The 20,271-nt window shown below is 43.0% G+C and overlaps 1 protein-coding gene across 10 annotated transcripts in view; it reads right to left on the reverse strand.

Annotated features, from left to right (window-relative positions):
* Window positions 1-620: 620 nt before the first annotated feature.
* The window catches only part of heph (polypyrimidine tract-binding protein 1 heph), a 150,183-nt gene continuing 130,532 nt past the window's right edge, over window positions 621-20,271 (reverse strand). For 9 of the 10 annotated variants that reach the window (XM_065865637.2, XM_065865635.2, XM_065865636.2 and 6 more), the window contains 6 exons: window positions 19,602-19,795; window positions 18,916-18,949; window positions 11,864-11,956; window positions 6,350-6,566; window positions 5,852-5,929; window positions 621-5,781 (listed from right to left, as the gene is read on the reverse strand). In XM_065865637.2, coding sequence (XP_065721709.1) covers window positions 5,649-5,781; window positions 5,852-5,929; window positions 6,350-6,566; window positions 11,864-11,956; window positions 18,916-18,949; window positions 19,602-19,795 — 749 coding nt within the window. In that variant the 3' untranslated portion in view covers window positions 621-5,648. Of the gene's footprint in view, window positions 5,782-5,851; window positions 5,930-6,349; window positions 6,567-11,863; window positions 11,957-18,915; window positions 18,950-19,601; window positions 19,796-20,271 lie in introns of those variants that run through there. The other variant, XR_005014673.3, reaches the window with a different exon arrangement.

A 20,271-nucleotide genomic window follows, 5' to 3' on the forward strand; every position in this document is an offset into this window, starting at 1 on the left:
CGCGAAAAATTAAAGTTGTCAGATTTGAATGCCAATCGATTGGAAATTTTATTACGAATTCAACGCGGTATGACACTCCGCATTTGGACCATTTGTTGCGTTGTTTTGGGCAAAAACCTGATAATTTTTAGTGCAAAATTGGGATTGTCAACTAATGGCAAAAACAGGATTTTTTTGATGATTTTTGGTCGTAAATTGTCTAAATTGGCGTTCTCAGCTAAAAGAATGACTGTTCTGACCAGCTAACAACCAGAGCTTACGATCCACATAGTTTCCATGCAGATTTAGGAGACTTTAATTTTTTGACAATTTTTGCATTTTTTGTAAGGGGTTACATCACAATTTTTTGCTAAAAATCGCGAAAAATTAAAGTTGTCAGGGTTGAATGCCAATCGATTGGAAATTTTATTACGAGCTCAACGCGATATGACACTTTGCATTCGGACCATTTGTGGCATTGCCTCGGGCAAAATACTGATATTTGCTGGTGCAATTAACTTATGACAAAAACAGGATTTTCATTGGGCAAAAATTAACGGACTATTTGTGTGGCCCAAAGAATGCCTCTCCTTAAATTCATTGAACAACTGAAAATAAATACATTTGATTAATGATTCGAATCATTTTTTATTTTATCTTTATTTCTCAAATATTTTCAATAATAATTAATATTATAATAATTAATTAATTAATGCTTGTAACATAACAAATATTTTCCTCATATCATTGCAATCTCAATGCTGCGCTCAATTGAATATTTCGATGCCAACGCCGCAGCTTGCAGATTTGCTTTCATTTCCACTTAGTTAGTGCCACATGTCTTCAGTTTACTTCTAAGTATCTTCAGCTCAACAAGCTTAATGCTTTGACTCGTACGTACAGTTCATATCTTGCATTTCACTTTCAATTGCAATATGAAAATTTACCTTTAAGTTTTAAAAAATTAATTAAGAGTCACGTAGCTGCTGTTGGATGTTAATTCTTTTTGTCTGACGTTGCATGCACTGGTTTTGTTTTTGTGTTGCTTTTCTTTGCAATCGCAATACAATTAAATATATATCAATACACTTTAGTTTTCGTTTTTCTTTTTATATACAATACACATAAGAGATTTGTAGTAAAATTTGGTGAGAAAAATCTTGCAATGCGTAAACATCGCCGTTTAGTTTTACTTTTTTTCATTTAGAGCATAAAATGATTATTTTGTCGTATTACCATTAGTTGTACAATTAGAGAGCACAAAAGTTTCAAAGTGTTCTTGCTTGGTGTATACTAAAAGTTTGATTTTAGAAATGTTGATTGTTTCGCGTGTGTCTATTCGCAGTTGGGTTTGTAAGCAGTTAAGAGTCAAGGGCAGAATGCTAAGCTTTCTCACTTGCAACGATTCACAGAAGCTGATGCCGGAAATTAAGCGGTGACTGACATTATTTTTTTCTTAAAAATTCCTCCTGAAGAGTGGGTACCAATAACACAAAAAGGCAGCTGGCCAATGCCAGGTTCCCTCTTTACTTTAGTCATACCATTGTTAGGTTTTAATTGTTAATATTTAAAACTTGGCCCCTATTTAAATTTTGCAATAATGCCTGACCTATGAAAAACCGCACCATATATTCACAAGTATTAGACAGACCAAGGAAATCAAACCTTTAATAAAAGCAAGCGCTAAAGGAAAGTGGCAATGGCTAAGACAATCGAATTAAAATCGTTTTTGTTTTATGTGTATCGGTATTAAATTCTCTGCTGCAAGTTATTTCTGTTAGTTATGCTTTAACTATTAATCGTTTTTACTAAAAAGTAGGAACTTCTGCCTGTTGTCAACTTTTATTCTGTACTGTGTATCTCAAAAACGCAATTCAAATGCTGTGAAAAACAATTCGGTTAAAAGCATTATGTAAAACACATACAGATTTAGCTAACTATAAGTAAAGGTAATGTATTGTATATCAGTTTTATACGTTTGTCTAATTGAACAAACCAAATAAACAAAACCATAAACGTAACAACGTTTTTTGATTTGCGCTTTTTGACCTCTCTAAAAACCACATAGAATTGTTTAAAAAAACATTTAACACAAACTGGTAAACTGTACAAATTAGTATATGCATCTCAACTTTATTATGTCTTATCGCCTGTCTCTTCAAAAACTCTGAACAAATTCCCTATGCTTCCATCTATGACTTCAGCGCTTCTTTACTTCTTAAATACGTTTTTTTAGACTTTTGCCGAACTAACAATTTGTAGCATGCGCTGCTCTAAATGTATGCGTAATATTCGCTTTTTATCGGAATCACTTCCCATCTTTCTTTCATTTTATTCTAACAACCCTGTGTGTGTACTTGGACTATACTGAACAGAGTCGGTCTCGAACAAGGTGGAACTCAAGCAAATGAGGTGATCTGGAGAACAAAGTAGGGGGTCTAAATAAACTACTCATGTGTCAAACAATGCTGATATGTTTCTGTTCATGTCGTATATGTTGCGCATGTGGTTCCGTAACTCAAAACTGATTTTGTTTCTCTTTTCTAACTTGATTTGATTGTAGTTCGTGTTTAGTTTTAACTCTCTGACTGCGTTCCATGTTGACTCAATCGCTATTTCTCTAATAATTTGCTGCATTTTCATCGACACATTAATGTATAGTTATAGCTACAATTACATATAGTACATACACATATATATCTGGTTTCTTCTAACTGTAAAAGTAGCACACTTGTAAGCCTGCGTGGGTAATGTCGCCTCATGGCACACAAGGCCCACAACATTCGAAAATGTGCTCCTCTTGTATATATGTAATTCACGATTAGTCTTCGATTTATGTTTCACTTTGCATTTTGGTAATATCTCTTCTTGCAACTAGTAATGTACAACTTAAAACTGTTGGTTTCTGTAAGACTCCATCACTAAGTTATGCAATTCTGTTACTTTGATTACTTCGTTCCGCGCTTCCGCCGAACAAGATCACTTTCAGTTCGACAGTTTTACTTGGCCCAATGCAACGCACCGGTTGCTTCCATCATTCATTCCTCCTCTTTTTTGCACGATCTCAATTTCGGGATTTCAATTAAATTGTAAATTAATCGTTATTTGTTTCTCTACTTGGTAAAGTAATACTTTTTAGTGTACTGTTTGTCAATTAGCTGCATTGTCTACTCTGCGCATCCGACTCCTCGCCATCGCCATTCGTTACTGTACTTTTATTGATATCTGAATTTAATGTATATTCGTAATAGGTATCTGTATTTTGTGTTCGGCATTAGTTCTATTAATTCGTATGCTGCTCGGTGTCGTGTTCACTATCAACATTTACACGCAGTAGCGCCATTGTATCTATATTATCGTTGGGCTAAATATTTGATTACTCTTTGAACGCTGCATACCAACGAACAGCAAGGACATCGTCCTGATTCCCGTCTTAACCTTTGCTGATTGTTTAGTTTAAGTTGATGGTGTGAGGGTGTGCAATCGCTTTTGTTTTTCATAGTCTGGGTTGCCTCGGTTGTATGCAGTTGTAGAGTTAAGTTCGCTAAATACTTTTATGAAATTTTGATTTGTCAAGAGTTCTCGTTTGAAATTCTAGCAGTCGTGGGTCTGATATAGACGTATATCATATCGCTTTACTTTGCTTCGATGCGCTAACAAAACGTGTATATAGTGTATATATAAGTAGTAGACATAGACATAGAGCATATGTAAGTATGATAAATAGGTTTAAGGTTAAGGTAAGTTAGATAGCTAGTTGCAGTATGTATATGAAACGCTAGAGTTGGCTCAAAAACGTTTGGTAAGCTTTCTGTGTTACATGGAAAATGTAGGTAGGTTTTCGTCAACCTTTTCTCGTTCGTATTGCCCCTTTTGACCATATTTCTGTATTGCCTGCGCGATTGTTTGATAACTGTAAATATAGTACTTCAATAAATTTTACATTTTACAATATTTTACTGTTGCTTTTCGTACACGTTTTTCGTTTATATATATTCATTTAATTTTACCATTCTTGTGGATTTTGTATTGTGAATTACTTGTTTCCTTTGTGTTTGTGTTTCTTTTAATTTTAAATTACGATCACTGCTACTCATGCTTACGAACTAAATCCATATCATGTAAGTTACAATTAGTTGATTTTTTAACCATTTTGTGTTTTTTTGCTTTTTATTAGTTTTTTCTCTTTTTGTTTGTTCTTTGCTCCAACGTATAAATAATTTCACTTTCTAAATATATATAAACTTTCATATTTGTCTGTATTTGTTCGCTTCTGTGAGTGTGTGTATGTCGCGTGTGTGTTTGTGTGGTGTCCGTTATGGGTTCTTGTAAAATTATCAAAAAATCATTCAGTTTTGTTGCTAAAACACGTATATGTCTTTCGTTACCAGTATGTCTATGATTAAATATAATTACCTTCTGTTTTGATTTCTTTTTTAAGATTATACTTTTGTAGCTTAAAATTTGTTTAATTTCCTGTTTCATGGTTTGTTGTAGTTCAATACATACTTATTCATATGTATATTTGATCGTTTGTGTATAATTTGCGCTAGCTTAACAACATTTACATATACATACACACAAAGGGTTTACGTACGCGTTGATTTAACTGCCTTTAAAATTATTACTCTCCCGTAGTTCTAAACAAACGGACGTGCCAAGTATATATCTTCGCAGTGTCCAAGTTCACGATTTATTTAGGTTATTAAATTTAATACAATCTTCTTAAATTTCATTTAACGTTATTTCACATCGCCTCGCTTCACTTCAATGTGCTTAGGACTCGGTGTGCTATTCGGGACCATCTCTCTAAATCCTTCCTTACTTTTTAAGTCTAGCAAAATGAAAACATTTACGAGCTACGTGTATGCGATTGCTTCAATTGAAGTTGCACACTTGTAAAAAATTAAAGTTAAGTTGCATCCATTTAAAATATAATAACAGCATCATGTACATAATAAAACTTTGCCTTAATTCATTTTTAACATAATTTCTCTCTTCAGTTTGTTCTTGACTTTCTGTCGTTTTTTAAAACCAAAACACAGTACAGTGCACTAAAATTATTTCTAAGTTACGATCTTCTCTTCACTTTAAACATACTTTTCTCTGTCTACTCTTTATATTTTTTGTTTTCTTTTGTTTTTGTTATGCAATGCAATTTTCTTAAGAACTATAGTTTTAAAGTTATGCTTAGGTTACGATGTTGCTGATTGTTTAGTGGGTTGTTTTGTTTGTTTGTGGTTTGCTTGCTTTGTTGTCTGCGTGCGCCGTAAGTTGAAATGCTATTTTCGCGTAAATTTGAAGTTATATTTATTTTTAGTTGACTTTTTGTTTATCAATTTAGTAAGATTCCTCGTTTGTTTTTGTCCTGTTCCACCGCAGGGGTGGGGTAAAAAACAGAAACAGTTCCTAGAGTGAGTTGCTCTGATTAAAATTGGTATAGCTCATGCATCGATTGTTGCCGCTGGTTGTTCTGTTGGATTGGGTGGGTGGTGCTTCTGGCGTCTGCCTTTTCAGTAGAAGTTTGCGTGCATTCTTCTTGTACTACGGATTATAGTTTGTATCTGTTGCTGCCAATAGACCTGTAGGTGTTGCTGGTGCATCTGCATGTAGCTGTACCCGCCGGAGGCACCCAGTCAGGTTCAGTAAACCTGACTTCGGATCGGATTCTAGATGTTCGACTTGGAGAAGCTCACGCGCAGATGGTTAGACTCGGACAGTTGGTGGTTGTGCATCTTGATCAGCGCCAGAACGGCCTCCTCCACGGACGACAGCTGCAGCAGCGCCATTTTGCGGTCCTTCCTGTACGAGCAAGGAGTAAAGTCATTAGTGATAGATCCAGTAAAAAGCTTTAATATGCGCTACTACTTACGGGAAAAATTTGAATGCTTTAACTTCGAAGCTGTTTGAGGTGAAGGCTTCTTTGATGTCATCCTCAGAGCAGGATGAGCTGTAGGGAGAGAGAGGAGATATTGGTTAGGTTTACAATAAGAGTCATTGATTTAAGGGTGCGTGGGTGCGTGAAAGTGCCCGCAGTGAGGCTGGTTCATTGATACCACCCGGCAGGCGCTCCAAGGGGTCTTTGTCTGAGGGGCTATTGGCTCGACTCATAAATTCACACAGCGGAGGGCAGACACCACCCTCCAGCCGCCATGCGAATCCCAACCAGCAGGATGCTTTGTCATATTTGGCAGACGAGGCTACCACGCGGGGTTTCCGCTGCTCATAGCGGTAATTGTAATTGCCTTGTCGTGCCGAATCGAGCCACCGCCCAGCATCCACGGAAAGCCTGTCCCACCACCCACGCATACGCCCACCTGATACCCCTCAGGAGGAGCAGGTGAGGGGCCATGCCCTGGCGAATACTCACGGAATGTTGCTTAAATGCAGTGTCGCCGATGGCGGATAAATGTTCTGGTAGTTCTTGCTGCCCGGCTTCTTGAAGCGGTGCAACGGGTTCTGCGAGTAGTCACGTGTGAGTCCGGCGTCAGGCTGTCCCTCCTTGGGCAACTGCACGGCCTGGTGTTTGCTGGCCATCACACGTATCGGCTTGCCCCATAAACGTAATTTATCAAGGTGAGACATGGCTGTGAAGCAGAAAGTAACACGTTAAATTGGGTGCACGGGGGAAAAGTTTTTTGCTTGTTAGATGAGTCTGTAGATGGGAATGGGAAATGTGGCTGTGTCAATAAATGTATCTGTGGAAATGCAATTTATATGCTGCGCCACAAAGCCATAAAAATGTATTCGCCCCGAACCCCGGAAAAAAACACGGATAGAAAAAGCACAACATAGAACTACAAATATTGCTGAATGATAAAACCCGAAGACTATAATCGCCGTAAATAAAAAATTATATATTGCTTGCTAAGACTTCTTCCCCTTGTATTACATTTTAATTTCAACAGCATATTGCTTCGGCCCTTTCTTCCCTCAGTGTAACCAAAGATCCAAGCCGCCAGCCGTCGAAGTCGAACAAAGTCAGCAATAAGTGCGGGTAAATATTTACATACTGAAATGTAACTGCATCTTTATCAATGTTGTCTGCCTTTGGTGATTTATACGAGCTGAAATGCTTGTTTGGCCGTAAAAGTATTACCAAACAAAAGTTCGCCTTCTTCGGGCTCTCTTCTGCCGCCTTCCCTCTGAAAGTTCCAACGGACTGTGCCTTATTTCTCATATTCTCGGCAGTCATAACACCTGCGGCTCAGACGGAATGCATGTGCAACGGAGAGCTGTACTTAAGTACAATTCAATTTCCATTCCCATTTCGATTCAGTTTCGATTACGTTTTATTTAATTTCAGTTCCTGCCAAGTCATCCGACGGCTTAGGCCAGGACCACTGTCCAGAGAAAGTCCGAACTTTTCTCAACTCTCATGCGTTACATTAATAAATTACATCACATTTTATCACTGCTCCTCTGTTTTATTGTTAAGCAATATGCTTACTCAGCCGTTTATTGTTTGCCTAATGGATTAAGTGATTTTCAAAAAACCAAAGGCGCACGAATATAATAAATTGTAAAATAAAAGGAGGGCCAGCAGTGACAAAGCCCGTCGCAGCTCATGTGGCCTGAGCATCCTTTTTTCTGTACTCGTCGTTGTGTATGACAAACACTTGTAATAAAGATTAATGTGCAGGCGAGACACTTTTCGAAAAATGGCAGGGACGGGTCCTAACTTTGCCTACCATTTCTGAAGGGCTGCAGCTGCGCCTGGGCCCCGGCTCAAAAAGTATCTTAAACTTTTAATTACAAGGCTGAGACTGCTGACCAGCATCAGCGGCAACAACAAATCATTATTAACTAACAAAAACAAGCAGGAAGAACAGGAAGTGTGGAATGGGGAGCCCGAAAGTAAGTGAAATGACTCGGCGATGAGGCTTTAAGGGCCTGCCCTTGTTTTATGCATGAAGTTATCGGTTTAAGACTTTTAAGCACCATACACTTGGGACCAACCCCACTCAGAAAATGCTACTCCACAAGCGGAAGGCGCAGAGGATGGGGCGAATGTGGCTCAGGTGAGTCCGCATCCGGAGCTAGGGCTGGAAGGGGTTCACTACCCCCACCTGATAAACTCCAAGTTAGTTGTAACTTTCATGATTTGAACGATTAATGTCCAGCAATTCCTTGACTATGATCTACGGCCGCACTGGCCAGACACTTTATTATCTCTGGCTCGTAAACTATGCAAAACATCTTCTGCCCGGCATTTTCCCAGTTCCGTAATTAATAGTGGCCCACAGAGGGCCGGGCGCCAAGTCATTCAAACAGTCACTTAGCATTGTCAACCCAAGTCGGAGGAAACTTTCACCGAACTCGACTTCTACATTTCGTAGCACACGCACACATGGCGTATGCGTAATCGACCATAATACAAATGGCAATGGAATGCGGCCAGCACATGTGAGTATGTGCGAGTTTGTTTGTTTTTATTGCAAATGCCTTTATGCGTACGCTTATGCAAAATATTTTGTAGTAATTTGTACGGCAAACAGAAAATTTATTTGCAAGCAAAAGAGGCAATGCCCCCGCCCCGTCGACAGCTGGGAGTGGGCCAATAAATTTGGCGGTATCTGTGTGTGTGCCTGCCCATAGTTGGCAATAAGTTGCGCAAAACTTAATCCCGCCCAGCTTCGCACTCGCACTCGCACTCCCACTCCCACTGCCACTGCCCACAGCCACCCTTAGTTGCCAGCCGACAAACGCTCCATTATAACTTCCCCGACACCCGAACACCTCAAACTGCCCACCAAGTGGACGCCCCAGTGGGCGGTGGGCGGTGGGCAGCTTATTGTTTTTTCATTGTGTGCTTTTGTCTATTTCCCAGCTCCTTGCCCGTGCCTTCTGATTGCTGTCGCAGTTAGTTGTGTCGAGTGGTTCGGTGTCCGTTCCATTTTGATTCCCATCGCCTCCTGCCCGAAATGTCGCCCCGTTTTCCGTTGACTTCACTTGCAAAGTTTTTTGCGCCTTTACGCTGTAATTCGTATGCTGAGTGTGCAATTGTAGCCGTATTTTGTGTGAGGTCCCCGCCATAACGCACACCACCTTACGAGACACTTTCGTATGCATGGGGTGAGTTGGGTGACCCCGGGCAGCTGCTGCCTGCTGCCTCCTGCCTCCTGCCTCCTGCCTCCCGCCTCCAGCCTCCTGCTCCTGTTCCTGCTGCTCCTTGTTCGGTAATCGTCTTTGTTTGTTGGCGAGAGTTTTGGGCAAAGTAACGAATGAATTTGTTAATATTTTATGAGTGCATAAGTGCGCACTCCCGCCCGAACTCGGCTTCCATTGCAGACTTGTTCTTGTTACCTGCTGTCCAGGTAGGTTTGTACACTCGGAAAAAGTATGGAGTCTCGTATAGTGTAAGAGATATCGTTTCGAACTAATCCCGGTATAGAATTCTTTTTAGCATACAGTTTTCCATGCCCTTTCTTCACTGAAAACATATTTCCTAAGCACAAAATAAATGAGCCTGTTTTTCGTAGTGTAGATGGGTTGAAACATAGGAGAAAGCCAGCAGCGGAAGTGTTTGCCATTTGGCAGCCCTTGCGGCACATTAGTAGTCTATATGCTGCCGCATGCCCATTAATATTTTCACATGCCCCGGGGCCATTGGCTCGCATTTCTGTGTTTGACTGGGAGAATGGAATAGAACGGAGTGGCCTGGGTTGGGGTGGGGTGTGGGAGCGGAAGGGACGTCGACTTCCTAGTTTGGCACAATAATTTGCTTGTTTGGCCAAACAGTTGACTGGCTTTGGTTTTGTCGGTTCATTTGCGTAAAATCTGCACAATAGTTTTATCAACTGCAGCCGGCGGCGGCCATTTGTGGTCCTCGAAATGCTGTCAATTTTTGGACGAATTCAATTAACACAACATTGCGTATACGCCACCGAAACGAATTCGGACAGATGCTGATGCTCCTGCTGCCGGCAAAAGCGCACAAGGGAAAATTACCCGAAATTAAGCCATGCATTTTCAAGAGTTCCTGCTGATTAGCTCTCCTCCTCCCCTCCGCACCCGTCCGCTGGTTTAACCCAATTAATTAAGTAGGAAAATCTCAAAGCAGGAATGCTATTGAGCTGCGAGCTAAAGAATGCAAGGAGCACCGCACGCGGGCACCGAATTCTGCGAATGTGTGTGTTTACATAATTATAATTAAAAAATTAATTGAGTACAGCACAAAGCATATTTTTGCCGAAGGGAAAAGCGGGCCCCACAGTTGGTGACAAGCTGGCGAAAATAGTTCGCGGTTGAGCGGCGGATGTGCGGATGCGACTGCGGATGTTTGGTCTGCGGGTTGGCGGATACCCTCGGGACATTACGTATTTGCGCACCTGTGTGTCTGGACCGGCCTGCCATGCACTTATTTTCTTTTTATTTAAATCAATAAACAGTTGATGGCATTCATTATGCAGTAGCTTACGCTTTTCCAGGCTCGCAATTTGCTGGCAATTTCCGCAGCGATCGCACTTTGCATTTATTGGACAGATTAGCAGCAGTCGCTGCCTGTGCGAATGACACGGAATCGTGACGAAAAATATAATTGATAAATTACATGTGCGAACGATTAACGCCCTGATGGCATTCAACCTGATTTTCATCTCCATCCTCTCTCAACGGAAATAAGCAGCTAATAAAATATGCTTCTTGTGCGGGAAGTAATTCGGAATCGGTCCGAAATAAATACGGCCGTGGTGAAACAAAGGCAATCTTGTCTATAGTAAGCTCTGCAAGGACCGCACAATATATGAATTTGTACCTGAGCCGCATGAGCCAGCAATTTTACTCACAAAGCCCTTTGAGCCAGGCTTAAAATGTGGATAAATTTGCATGTGCACAGCACCCACTGCAGTTTCCTTACGAGCTCAAAGGCAAGGACATCGAGCGGGAGTTTTCGCACCGCTGTCGTTTTCAATTAAGCGCCTCCCTGCAGGGCCGCAGCACTTTGACAGCTTTTGAGTTATTTTTCCAATGAATAAATAACACAAATGAAAGACAGCGGCGGACGCACCGCTGAGCGGGAACAATGAGTGCTGACCGGAGGAGACCAGGGCGGTGGACTGGGAAGTGCTCGCTGGATAGTTGGCGTGTTAAATGGAATAAAACCAAATCGAAATTGGAAAAGGTGTCGCTGTCAGCGCTGTCAACGCTTCGATCGCCTTGCCACTGCCGCCGCTCCTGTTTTTGTAATAAAGTGGAATTTGGCACGTCGGTTGGTTGCTCTTAACGCGTCGCAATGCGCGACAATTTTCATTTCGTTTAATGCGTGCAGGGGGTCGTATTGGATTGGATGGGGATGGTGATGGGGGGGAGTCCTTGGCCGCCGGCAAGGCGCGCTGCCTGACAATGGCAAAGTGCACACAAATAAATGCAATAAAATGATTGGCATGTCCCGGCGAGCAGGAGGAGCCTTTGTAGCCGGGCGTCGTGGGATGGGGGAAGCGGCGGGGGAGGGCGGAACTGGATCTCGACCAGGTGTTGCTGCTGTCCAGGCGGGCTGGTAATAAAGCGCTTATAAAATTCCATTTATGCGCACGGCCAGCCATCTCGCGCTCTTGGCCCTGTTGCCGTCCCTCTCGCTTTAACAATTTTTATTATTAATACATTTTGTTTGCTGCATTTGCAGCTGCACAACCAACACCATCAGCAGCAACGGTTACGGTTGCCAAAGGAATGCGCCGTTTGGAATTTCATGTTGCCGGAATTTTCATTTTAAACAAGCTGCAAATTGCAGTTGCTCTTTTTTCGCCCCGGCCCTCAGCTTACGGATCGAGACTCAGATTTTTCATTACTTTCATTTCGTTGTGTTTCGGGGTGGATGTTGGTATGTACTAGGTGGGGGTGTGTTCGTGGGTTAGTGGGGTGAAAGTGCGTCTGCTTGACTTACCCAAATAAGCTTGCTGGGGCTCCGCCATCTGAATGAGTGCCGAGTCCTTCTTGTTGTACAGAATCTTTACACGTTGCACATCGCCGTATACACCTGGGGATGGGAAAGGTGGAGGATTATGAGTATATGGTAGAGACTACTGGGTACGCAAGCGTCGGCTCGAATTTCATCGTGCTGCCAGTAAAGTTATACGAGTGTCGCGGCAGAAATGCTGAGCGGGCCAACTAAAACTAAAGCACTTTGTAGCTGCTGCTCGGAAAATGGTCACTAGCATTTCACGAGTATGAAAAATACACTTTGAAAAACTAACAAATTAATTTACTTTTAATGGACTTTAAAGTAACAGCATGTAACTACTCGATTTTTTATTTTTGGAAAAATAGGATTCATGCTTTAAAGAGGTATTGTTGCTCTAAAATACTCATATTGGTGTCACTAATTTAAGAAGAATATTGTTGATTCCAAGTGTAAGTGGTCTTGGACACCTTATTTGCGTGACTTCCTTAAGCCTGGTCCTGCACAAAGTAGTGAGCTTTTCTTCCCCTCGGCTGCTGCTTGAATTTTTGGACAGCTCCAAGCGGTTTATGGCGGCCGCGGAAAAAGTTTTACACCCCACCAAAAAGCCATAACATGTACACGAGATATCCTTTGGAAGGATAGTTCCCCTGCCCACCTGCTCTCTCTGCCCGCACCCGCAACCCAAGCACTCGCATTATTGCCGCGGGCCACGCCGTTAGTATCATGTACGAAACTCATAACTGGCTCAATAAGTTTCCCCTGCTATTTTTTACGAGCTCCAATTCGAACCACGGCTGCAGCTCCTCCGTTGGTTGGCTGCCCCAGCCGGCCCGGCTTCCTTGGCCGCATTCCGTTTTAAGGCCACGGATTTTACAGCTGTCAGACAAGGTGCGCTGGTGTGCAACTTTTCGGCGGCGGCGGCGGCGGACGCGTTATTGAATTGTATTTTATGGCTTTACTTACGCCGCAAACTATGCAATATAAGGCAGACTCCGACGCAGCTGCAGGACTGCATTAAGACTGGCAGATGACTTTAAGGAAGCCGCTGGCTTTCTTCCCTGGCCCGGGGACTTTGCTTTGACAGCTGGCCGAGGGTCGGTCCATTGGCCCGGGTGACTTATTCTAGTCCGCCCGCCGGACTCCACCCCGTGTGCAGCCAATCAGCGCAAATTTGAAGCAGGGCGCAAATTGCCATCAAGCATAAAAAATAGTTGCCGGTCGAGTTGGTGGCCAAAGGGCAATGGCAATGCCAATGGCAAAGGCGACCCCAAAGCAAACAATGTAAAGTGCAGCCCTGCCCAAGACAACAAATCGAATAATGCGCAAAGTAAATTTTCAACTACTTTTAGTCACACACACCTGCAAAAAGCGGGAAGATGCACTCTAGGAAATGTCCTAGTACTTTGGTAAGGATGTTTCCAATCCAATCCAAATAGTTTTGTGGATTCACCTGTATTCATTTTATTTAGCTTGAAAATGTGTTGCGGGCAATATACTAAGGAGTATTGAGACGCCTCTCGACTTTCTCGCAGTGCAAGAACTTAGGAAGCAATGCCGGCTATAAAAGTGAGGGCCATGCCAGCTACTCGGAGCGTAGCGAAGCGAGCGCTGCGCTAACAAGTTACAAAAGTAGCAATGGAAATGCAGGTAGTAAATAGTGGAGACCGAGGAGGAGTTCGCAGTACAGAGCACACAGTTCAACAGTTGGCAGTAAATCCATTTTATACAGACGACTGGCTACCTGACTGACTGACTGCCTTGGTTCCCAGTTATCCGGCGGACTTGACTTATGCCAAACACCGAGCAATTTCGTTTCGTTTTTGCCAGGAATTCGGGGCAACAATTGCAAGCGAGGCCAGCAGCAACAGCAGAAGCAGAAGCAGCGCAGACATCGACATCGACATCCACATCTGCAAGTATTGGCAGTGGAGCATATTGAATGCCAGGCATGCCGCCCTCCTCCAGTCACCAGCATAACTCGGCGTGCAACGGGGCGTATGAACAGCAGCTGCCGGTTGCCATGCAAAGTGCGCCCAGCCCAGCAGCCTCAATCTTTATTCGTATTCCCAGCTCCGACCGACCGACAGACTTGATAATAATTTATTATCGCCTGAATGTTTCTCCGAAAGTTTTTTCGCTTTTTTGCGGTTTCGCGACACTAACGTATGCAGACAGCGGAGCCGATTCCCCGGCGGCCCATTAGTCGTGTGTTTGAGCGTATTCTAGATGAAGAATTATGCGGATGGCGGTGGCATATTAGCCTGGGAGTCTATAAAGTTGAAACCGCCTTCTAAGCTCCCCAGCTTTCCATCTCCATTATCGCTGGTGTCAAAAGCCAAACGGAAATGCAAATTCGAATTCAAATCGATGGCTTCCATTTAATCACATTCCCTCGAACGCCTGTCACATTGCGTTTGGCTGCTAAAGCGATTTGTTGCGATTATGAAAAATTCATTGAAATTATTTGCACATTGGATTTAATTTTTCCTGTTTCGGGCACTTTATCAAATTGCATTTCTGCCACAACATGTAGCGCATAAAATTTTATGAAATTATTCCGCGCATACGTAGCAACAACAATCAACTCGCACACAAAGAGGGGAAATCACGCGGCAATACGCCGGATCTCTAAACGCATAAAAATTCAATTAAACACGTTTCGACAATATTTTCGGCAATGATATAAATTTTTATCACGCCATTACAATTACATAAGCGGATTACACGGCATATGTGCAAGTATTCGGGTGTTGGGGCTTGTTTCCCAGACGATTTGCAGACTGATTAAGTTTTCTTTTATTGTTATGCAAAGGCAACTCAATCCCAGCCCCCGAAAATGGGCTATCGAATGTGGGTTGGTTGGTGGCCCTGCAGGGTGGTTTCCGGCCGAGTGGGGCCTGGAATGGGTATTGAATGCTTGACAGCCTAAGCGGCATGTGTCAAGTGTCTAAAGAGCATGCCCTAGAGAGCCTCTGGGCCCTTTCAATTGGGTCTTCGCCTAGTCGCAGGCAGAGCGAACAAAGCGCTGTCAAAACTAATAAAATGTCTGACTGGCTGGCACCCGAAAGGGTTTTGGCCCAACTTTTCCGGGCTTTTGGCCTTTTTGTTGCGACGTTGGTTGCTGTTTTTCGGCTAGATCAATCCCCGCGTTTGAAGTGCGTTGTTTGTCCCCGGCTCCGAAGTTGAGCTCGCCACTTTTATTATTTGGTATGCAAACAGCTCTCAGGTGAGCGGCGGCAGCGAACCGCACACTCGCCCTGCCCCCCGACCCTCCCCCTGAGCCTTTGAAGTGCTAAATTCGCCTCCCAACGTGGCCCGCAGCGCCTTTGGCCCCACCTCATGTGGAAATCGTTGTTACGTGTCCTTACGTGTTGCCATTAACATAACAAAAGCAGCCGTTTGCCATTTGCCGGTTGACGTTTGCCACTCGCTTGCCAGTTGCCTGCTACACTGATCAAAAATCATGGGAGGTTCGTGACAGTCTCATTAAAAAATTTTTTAAAACGTTAAACTTATGAAAGACAATGATATTTATCTGAAAGGCATTTGATATGAAAAGTTAGGATACGAAATGCGTTACGAAAATCTTTTAAATAATTCCTAAAATTGTGAGCAAACCCTCCTCCAGTCTAAAGAGTTTTCGCCGGAGTGCATTTGTTTGTCTGCTTTGCAGCTTCTAGCTCCTTTAAGTGTCATTGGCGGTGCTTCTGTCTGTCCGCTGTCTGCTTAGAGCTACTTGGAAATTCAAAGGTTATTACATAAAATTTTAGCCTGCCATTTGGCTGATTGCCCGTCGAGACTCTGGCCGTCAATTACACGCTGGCTGCTTGCTGGCTCTGGCTCTGGCTCCTTGGGAAGCGAGTTTATCTAAATCTATTGGCACCCCAATAATAATACGCTTAACGTTCGACTTATCGACATCTCTCCATCTCGGCTGTGCAACGGGGCGTATGGGTATCCAACTTTTCTGCTTCGCCCTGGGCTGAGCCCTTCGGAGCGTTTAATCAGCAATCTAAGCTTTATTAGCAGTGCAGGCAGCTGCCAACTGGCGCAGGATCAGGAGCAGGAGCAGGAGGGAGAGGAGGAGCAGGGGCAGGAGCGGTGGCTGTAACTTTAGCTGCAGCAGCACTCTGCTAAGCGGTCTGCTGATCGGATTTTCCCGGCTCAGTGGCTCAAAGTTGCCCTGGAGGTGGTGGCTCTGTGGTGGTGCCCTGTGGTTTACGCTGCACAAATCCGGTAACAAGAACAACAACTGCACTGGACAGAAACAATTTTTAAGCAATTAATACGTTTGGCAACATTTCTGTTTACTTTGAGCGATAAGCCCCGAACTGCTGACAGAATGGATGCAATTTGTAAATATAAATCAAAGGCAGCAGCAGCAGCAGCAGCACACAAGGGTTAAGTTCCGGGCTAGCAAGCGGCTTAACTCCCTGCTGCCCGGCACTCTCCATGTGGTTGCGTCTGTTTGGCAGAAGTTTATATTTGGGTATTTAAACTCAAATTAAATGCATTTGCATGCAAACAAAGGGGAAGCCTGTGTGTGTGGCCGCAAACAAACCGTTTTGTGTCACCAGAGACAAAAGGGAGAAACAGACTCTTGTTGTTGTCGGCCATACGAGCACACACTGGCAAAAAATTCACCAGAGATTGTATAGCCTGCGGCAGGGCGGGGAGGGAGAGTAGGGCGGAGGTCGGGCGGTATTGTGGCAACAAAATCCATTATGCTGCAATTATGCGCCACACTTGGCAGAATGCTCGTAGAACCGGACAAAAACTTGCTCAATCGATGTGTTTTGGTAATTAAATCAAGTACATAATGGAGCAAGCCAAATGGAGAAATGCAGCGCAAGTGAAAAGTCAACTGGGAATCCCATAAAATAATAAAACACACACACGGGCGGGGGGAAGTTGGGCGAGCAATTCAAACAGCAAACCCCATTAACTTTACAAAGTTAGTTAAATTCATTTGGCAAACAGACGACAGACGACGAAAAACCAGCAAGGAGACAGGAGACAATCCCCTTTCCATCCGAGAAACCAACCAACCAACCAACCAACCGACCGGCTAACCGAGCCAACGAGCTACGAAAAGTCACAAGTAAATTTTATTTCAATTGTAAGAGCCAGCAAAAACTACACAATGATCATGGCTGTGTGCGGTATAAAAGGTATATATATATACAGAGACCCGGGAGCAGGAGGCAAAAACCACACACACGCACCGAGAAAAATAAGAAATTTCTTAGTGCGATGACGCTTCTAGAAAATTAATTTAAAAGCTTTGAATAATTTGCCCAATTTTGATATTATTTCAGTATTAGAATATTTAATTTAATCCAATAGCTAAGAGTATTTTTGTGACAGTTATTTTTCCCAATTTATTAAGAATAAATGATTCTTCATTAAATGAATATAGAGTTTGGGATAGAATTTCTATAAATTACTATTTCAAGCTGCTCGTGGCTTAAGGCCGTTTTGGGTTTATTGAGCAGAACACATTTTTTCCCCGTGCACACACACCGAAGAAAGGCAGCAAAAGCAACAATGGGCGACAGCAACAAGCGCAATGATAACTAAATAAATGGACATTTTTATAGCTATGCACTTCCGCACTCAATCTTTTGTGCTGCGAGTGTGTTAGTGGGTGCCGGAGTTGTGTGTGTGGCAGGATGAGCACATGTTAAAGCATGTGTTTTGTGCATGCATTTTAGCTCTCAGCTCAGGGCGCTCGCTCTCTCACCCCCTGGCCCTGGGTCCTGCGCCTCAACAATGGAGCCCAGCCACGAGCACACTTAATTCATGTAATTTCACACACACACCAACGCACACGAAGACAACGGAGGAGCAACAGGATGCACAAGTGCTGGTGCTGCCACTGCACCACCGCCCGGCCGAGTGTGGTTCACTTGTTGCCAGTTGCCGCTGCTGTGTTTTTAATATATGTATGCATGTGGTGCGCACGAGTATGCAGGACGTCGAGTGTATTCTCATTTTCATTGTTTTACAATTTGTAAGCAGAACTTATGACAGGATAAATGGCAGAAGGACAAGACTGGATAGCCAAGGAGCGCTTTCCATTCCCATTCCGAGCTGCCTGATGGATTTGTCCCTGCTGCTGCTGGCAAAAAGCTATTAGAAAGCCATTTGTTGCCGGCTTTAGCCGGTTTATTCCATTTGGCAATACAATAAATACTGCCACTGGCACACGGAAAAAGTGCAGAGCACCATCTCTCCATTTAAATGGGTTTTATAGCCCGATCGGGTTGCTGTTGCTCTAAATTTATTTACTTTCCTCGCAGGGACTATTGGCTTTTGCCTTCGCTGGAATATGATCGCTTTGATCTAGGAATGGATTTCCAGCACGAGGTCCAGGACTTTTACTATCCGGCTTGATGGTTCTATTTTATATTTCCCACATGGCGATGCATTTTATGTGGAAACTGCCAGGCGCCCGTTGCATACCCAAATTTCTAGATGCCCCCTCACGTTTTTAAGGCTTTTCAATATTTTAAACAGTTTGTGCCGCATTTTTGTCAGCTATTGCTTTGTTAGCCCACCCCGCTCCCCTGGCGCCATCACATACCGGGGGATAAATAATTCACGGCACTTTTGCTGATTGCACGTAAATGGCGTAAATGCCAACCGGAAGCGAGGATAAAAGGAGAACACGGAGAGCAGCTACACGGAGCAAAGGATAAAGCGTTGGCCTCGCTCGATTCGTACAGTGTAAATTCAATGAATAATCAAGTAAACTACTTATAAATTGTTCAAGGAGTGTAAATTTATGTGGGACACGTTGTGACCGGGCAAAGCTAGACGGGACAATAGGTATTCGCTTTTACTTCGGGGGAGAGATAGAACAGGAGTCGGATAGCGATAGAGACAGATATCAACTACGAATAAGATGTGTCCGCAGAGGAGTGCATACTGCATCTACTCCACCACGGTCATCCTCTAGCTTGGCCCGGACAACAAACAAATAAAATCGGAAGAACTGGCAATTAATAGAGTAATCGTTTGTGCAGACGTACCAAAGAGGGTAAAGAGAGCATCAGGCGTGACCATCTACAGAGAAAAAGAGAAAATAGAGTTTGTCGTCAGTTAGCGAGAGATTCGTTTCAGATGTATTACAAATAATAAACAACAAAGTAAACGTTAAACAGGAAATAATCAAATTAAATCATAGAACGTGATGGATCTGGAGACTGTGTTTCGGTTTCAGGCTGGGACGCAGAGAAAGAGATAGATAGGTAGAGGGAAAGGGAAAGGGAAGGGGAAAGGGAGGGGAGGGATTCTCAGGTCCCAGGCCTGTCAACAGATGCACTACACAAATACGAGTACAAATACATGGTTATTAAAATATGAAATTCTTTGTGTGAGAGGCGAGAAATCAAAGCGCTTTTCATAAATGGTCGAAAAAAGTGTGAACAAAATTTGCAACATATGGAAAAATGTGGGCGTACACGGAATGCAAACTAGTAAACTAATTTTACACCTTGAATATAAGAAGTTAATAAATGGGTGATGGAATTTATTAATATAGCGATGTTTTGTTATTTCTTGCCGCTTTATTCACATCCTAAAAGACCATATATTTATAATAGTAAATTTATATGGTATAATCAGGTCTTAAGTTGGTTCCTTTTCTAAACATCCCACCATGGACGTGAGGCCTCACTAGCTTATAGAGAACCTTAAAATATAGTAGCGCACTTACCTCCTCATTTAAATTCGAGACGAGCAGAACATTCGAGTATCCGCGCATAGCGGGAGCGGCTGTCTGCAGGGCGCCGCTGTTGGCCAGCGAGAAGGCGGCCAAGTTGGGCAGGGCGTTGCTGTACCCGCCGGTCAGCGGAGTGCCCAGGCCCAGGGCAAAGGGCGGCAGGACTCCCGGGGCGCCCAGGCCGTTGACTGAAAGGAAATTGAACAAGCGTTAGCAATCTGTCAATGCCGAGAGATTCCGATTAGTTGCATGCCACTTAAGCTCTATTTGAATCGATAGCAGGTGTAAAGGCAAAAAGACTGAAAACAAGGCATAGCGTAGCAAAATACTCTCTTGTATAAGTGTGTTATTTCCAGTGATGCAAAAACCGAGTTCTCAATATTAAAAGGAAGATCAAAGACACTCAAGCCAAGTGCCCTACAATTTAATTTGGTTTATTAGATTTTTAAAAACTGGTAAGGCTACACAAAAATATCTTGGCAAAGAAATTAGCTTTTGATAACATAAACGCAAAAATAATACTTCAAGGTAACAAAATCAATTTATAAGATTGAAATATATACAATTTAATATTGACCCGAAAACATCTCTTGAAAACTTAAAAATTTGTTTCACTGGCTGACATGTATGAAATTGTATGGCGTTTGTGTGGTTAGCAACAAGA

Source organism: Drosophila suzukii, chromosome 3 (assembly GCF_043229965.1).
Source record: "Drosophila suzukii chromosome 3, CBGP_Dsuzu_IsoJpt1.0, whole genome shotgun sequence".
Classification (NCBI taxonomy): Eukaryota; Metazoa; Arthropoda; class Insecta; order Diptera; family Drosophilidae; genus Drosophila; species Drosophila suzukii.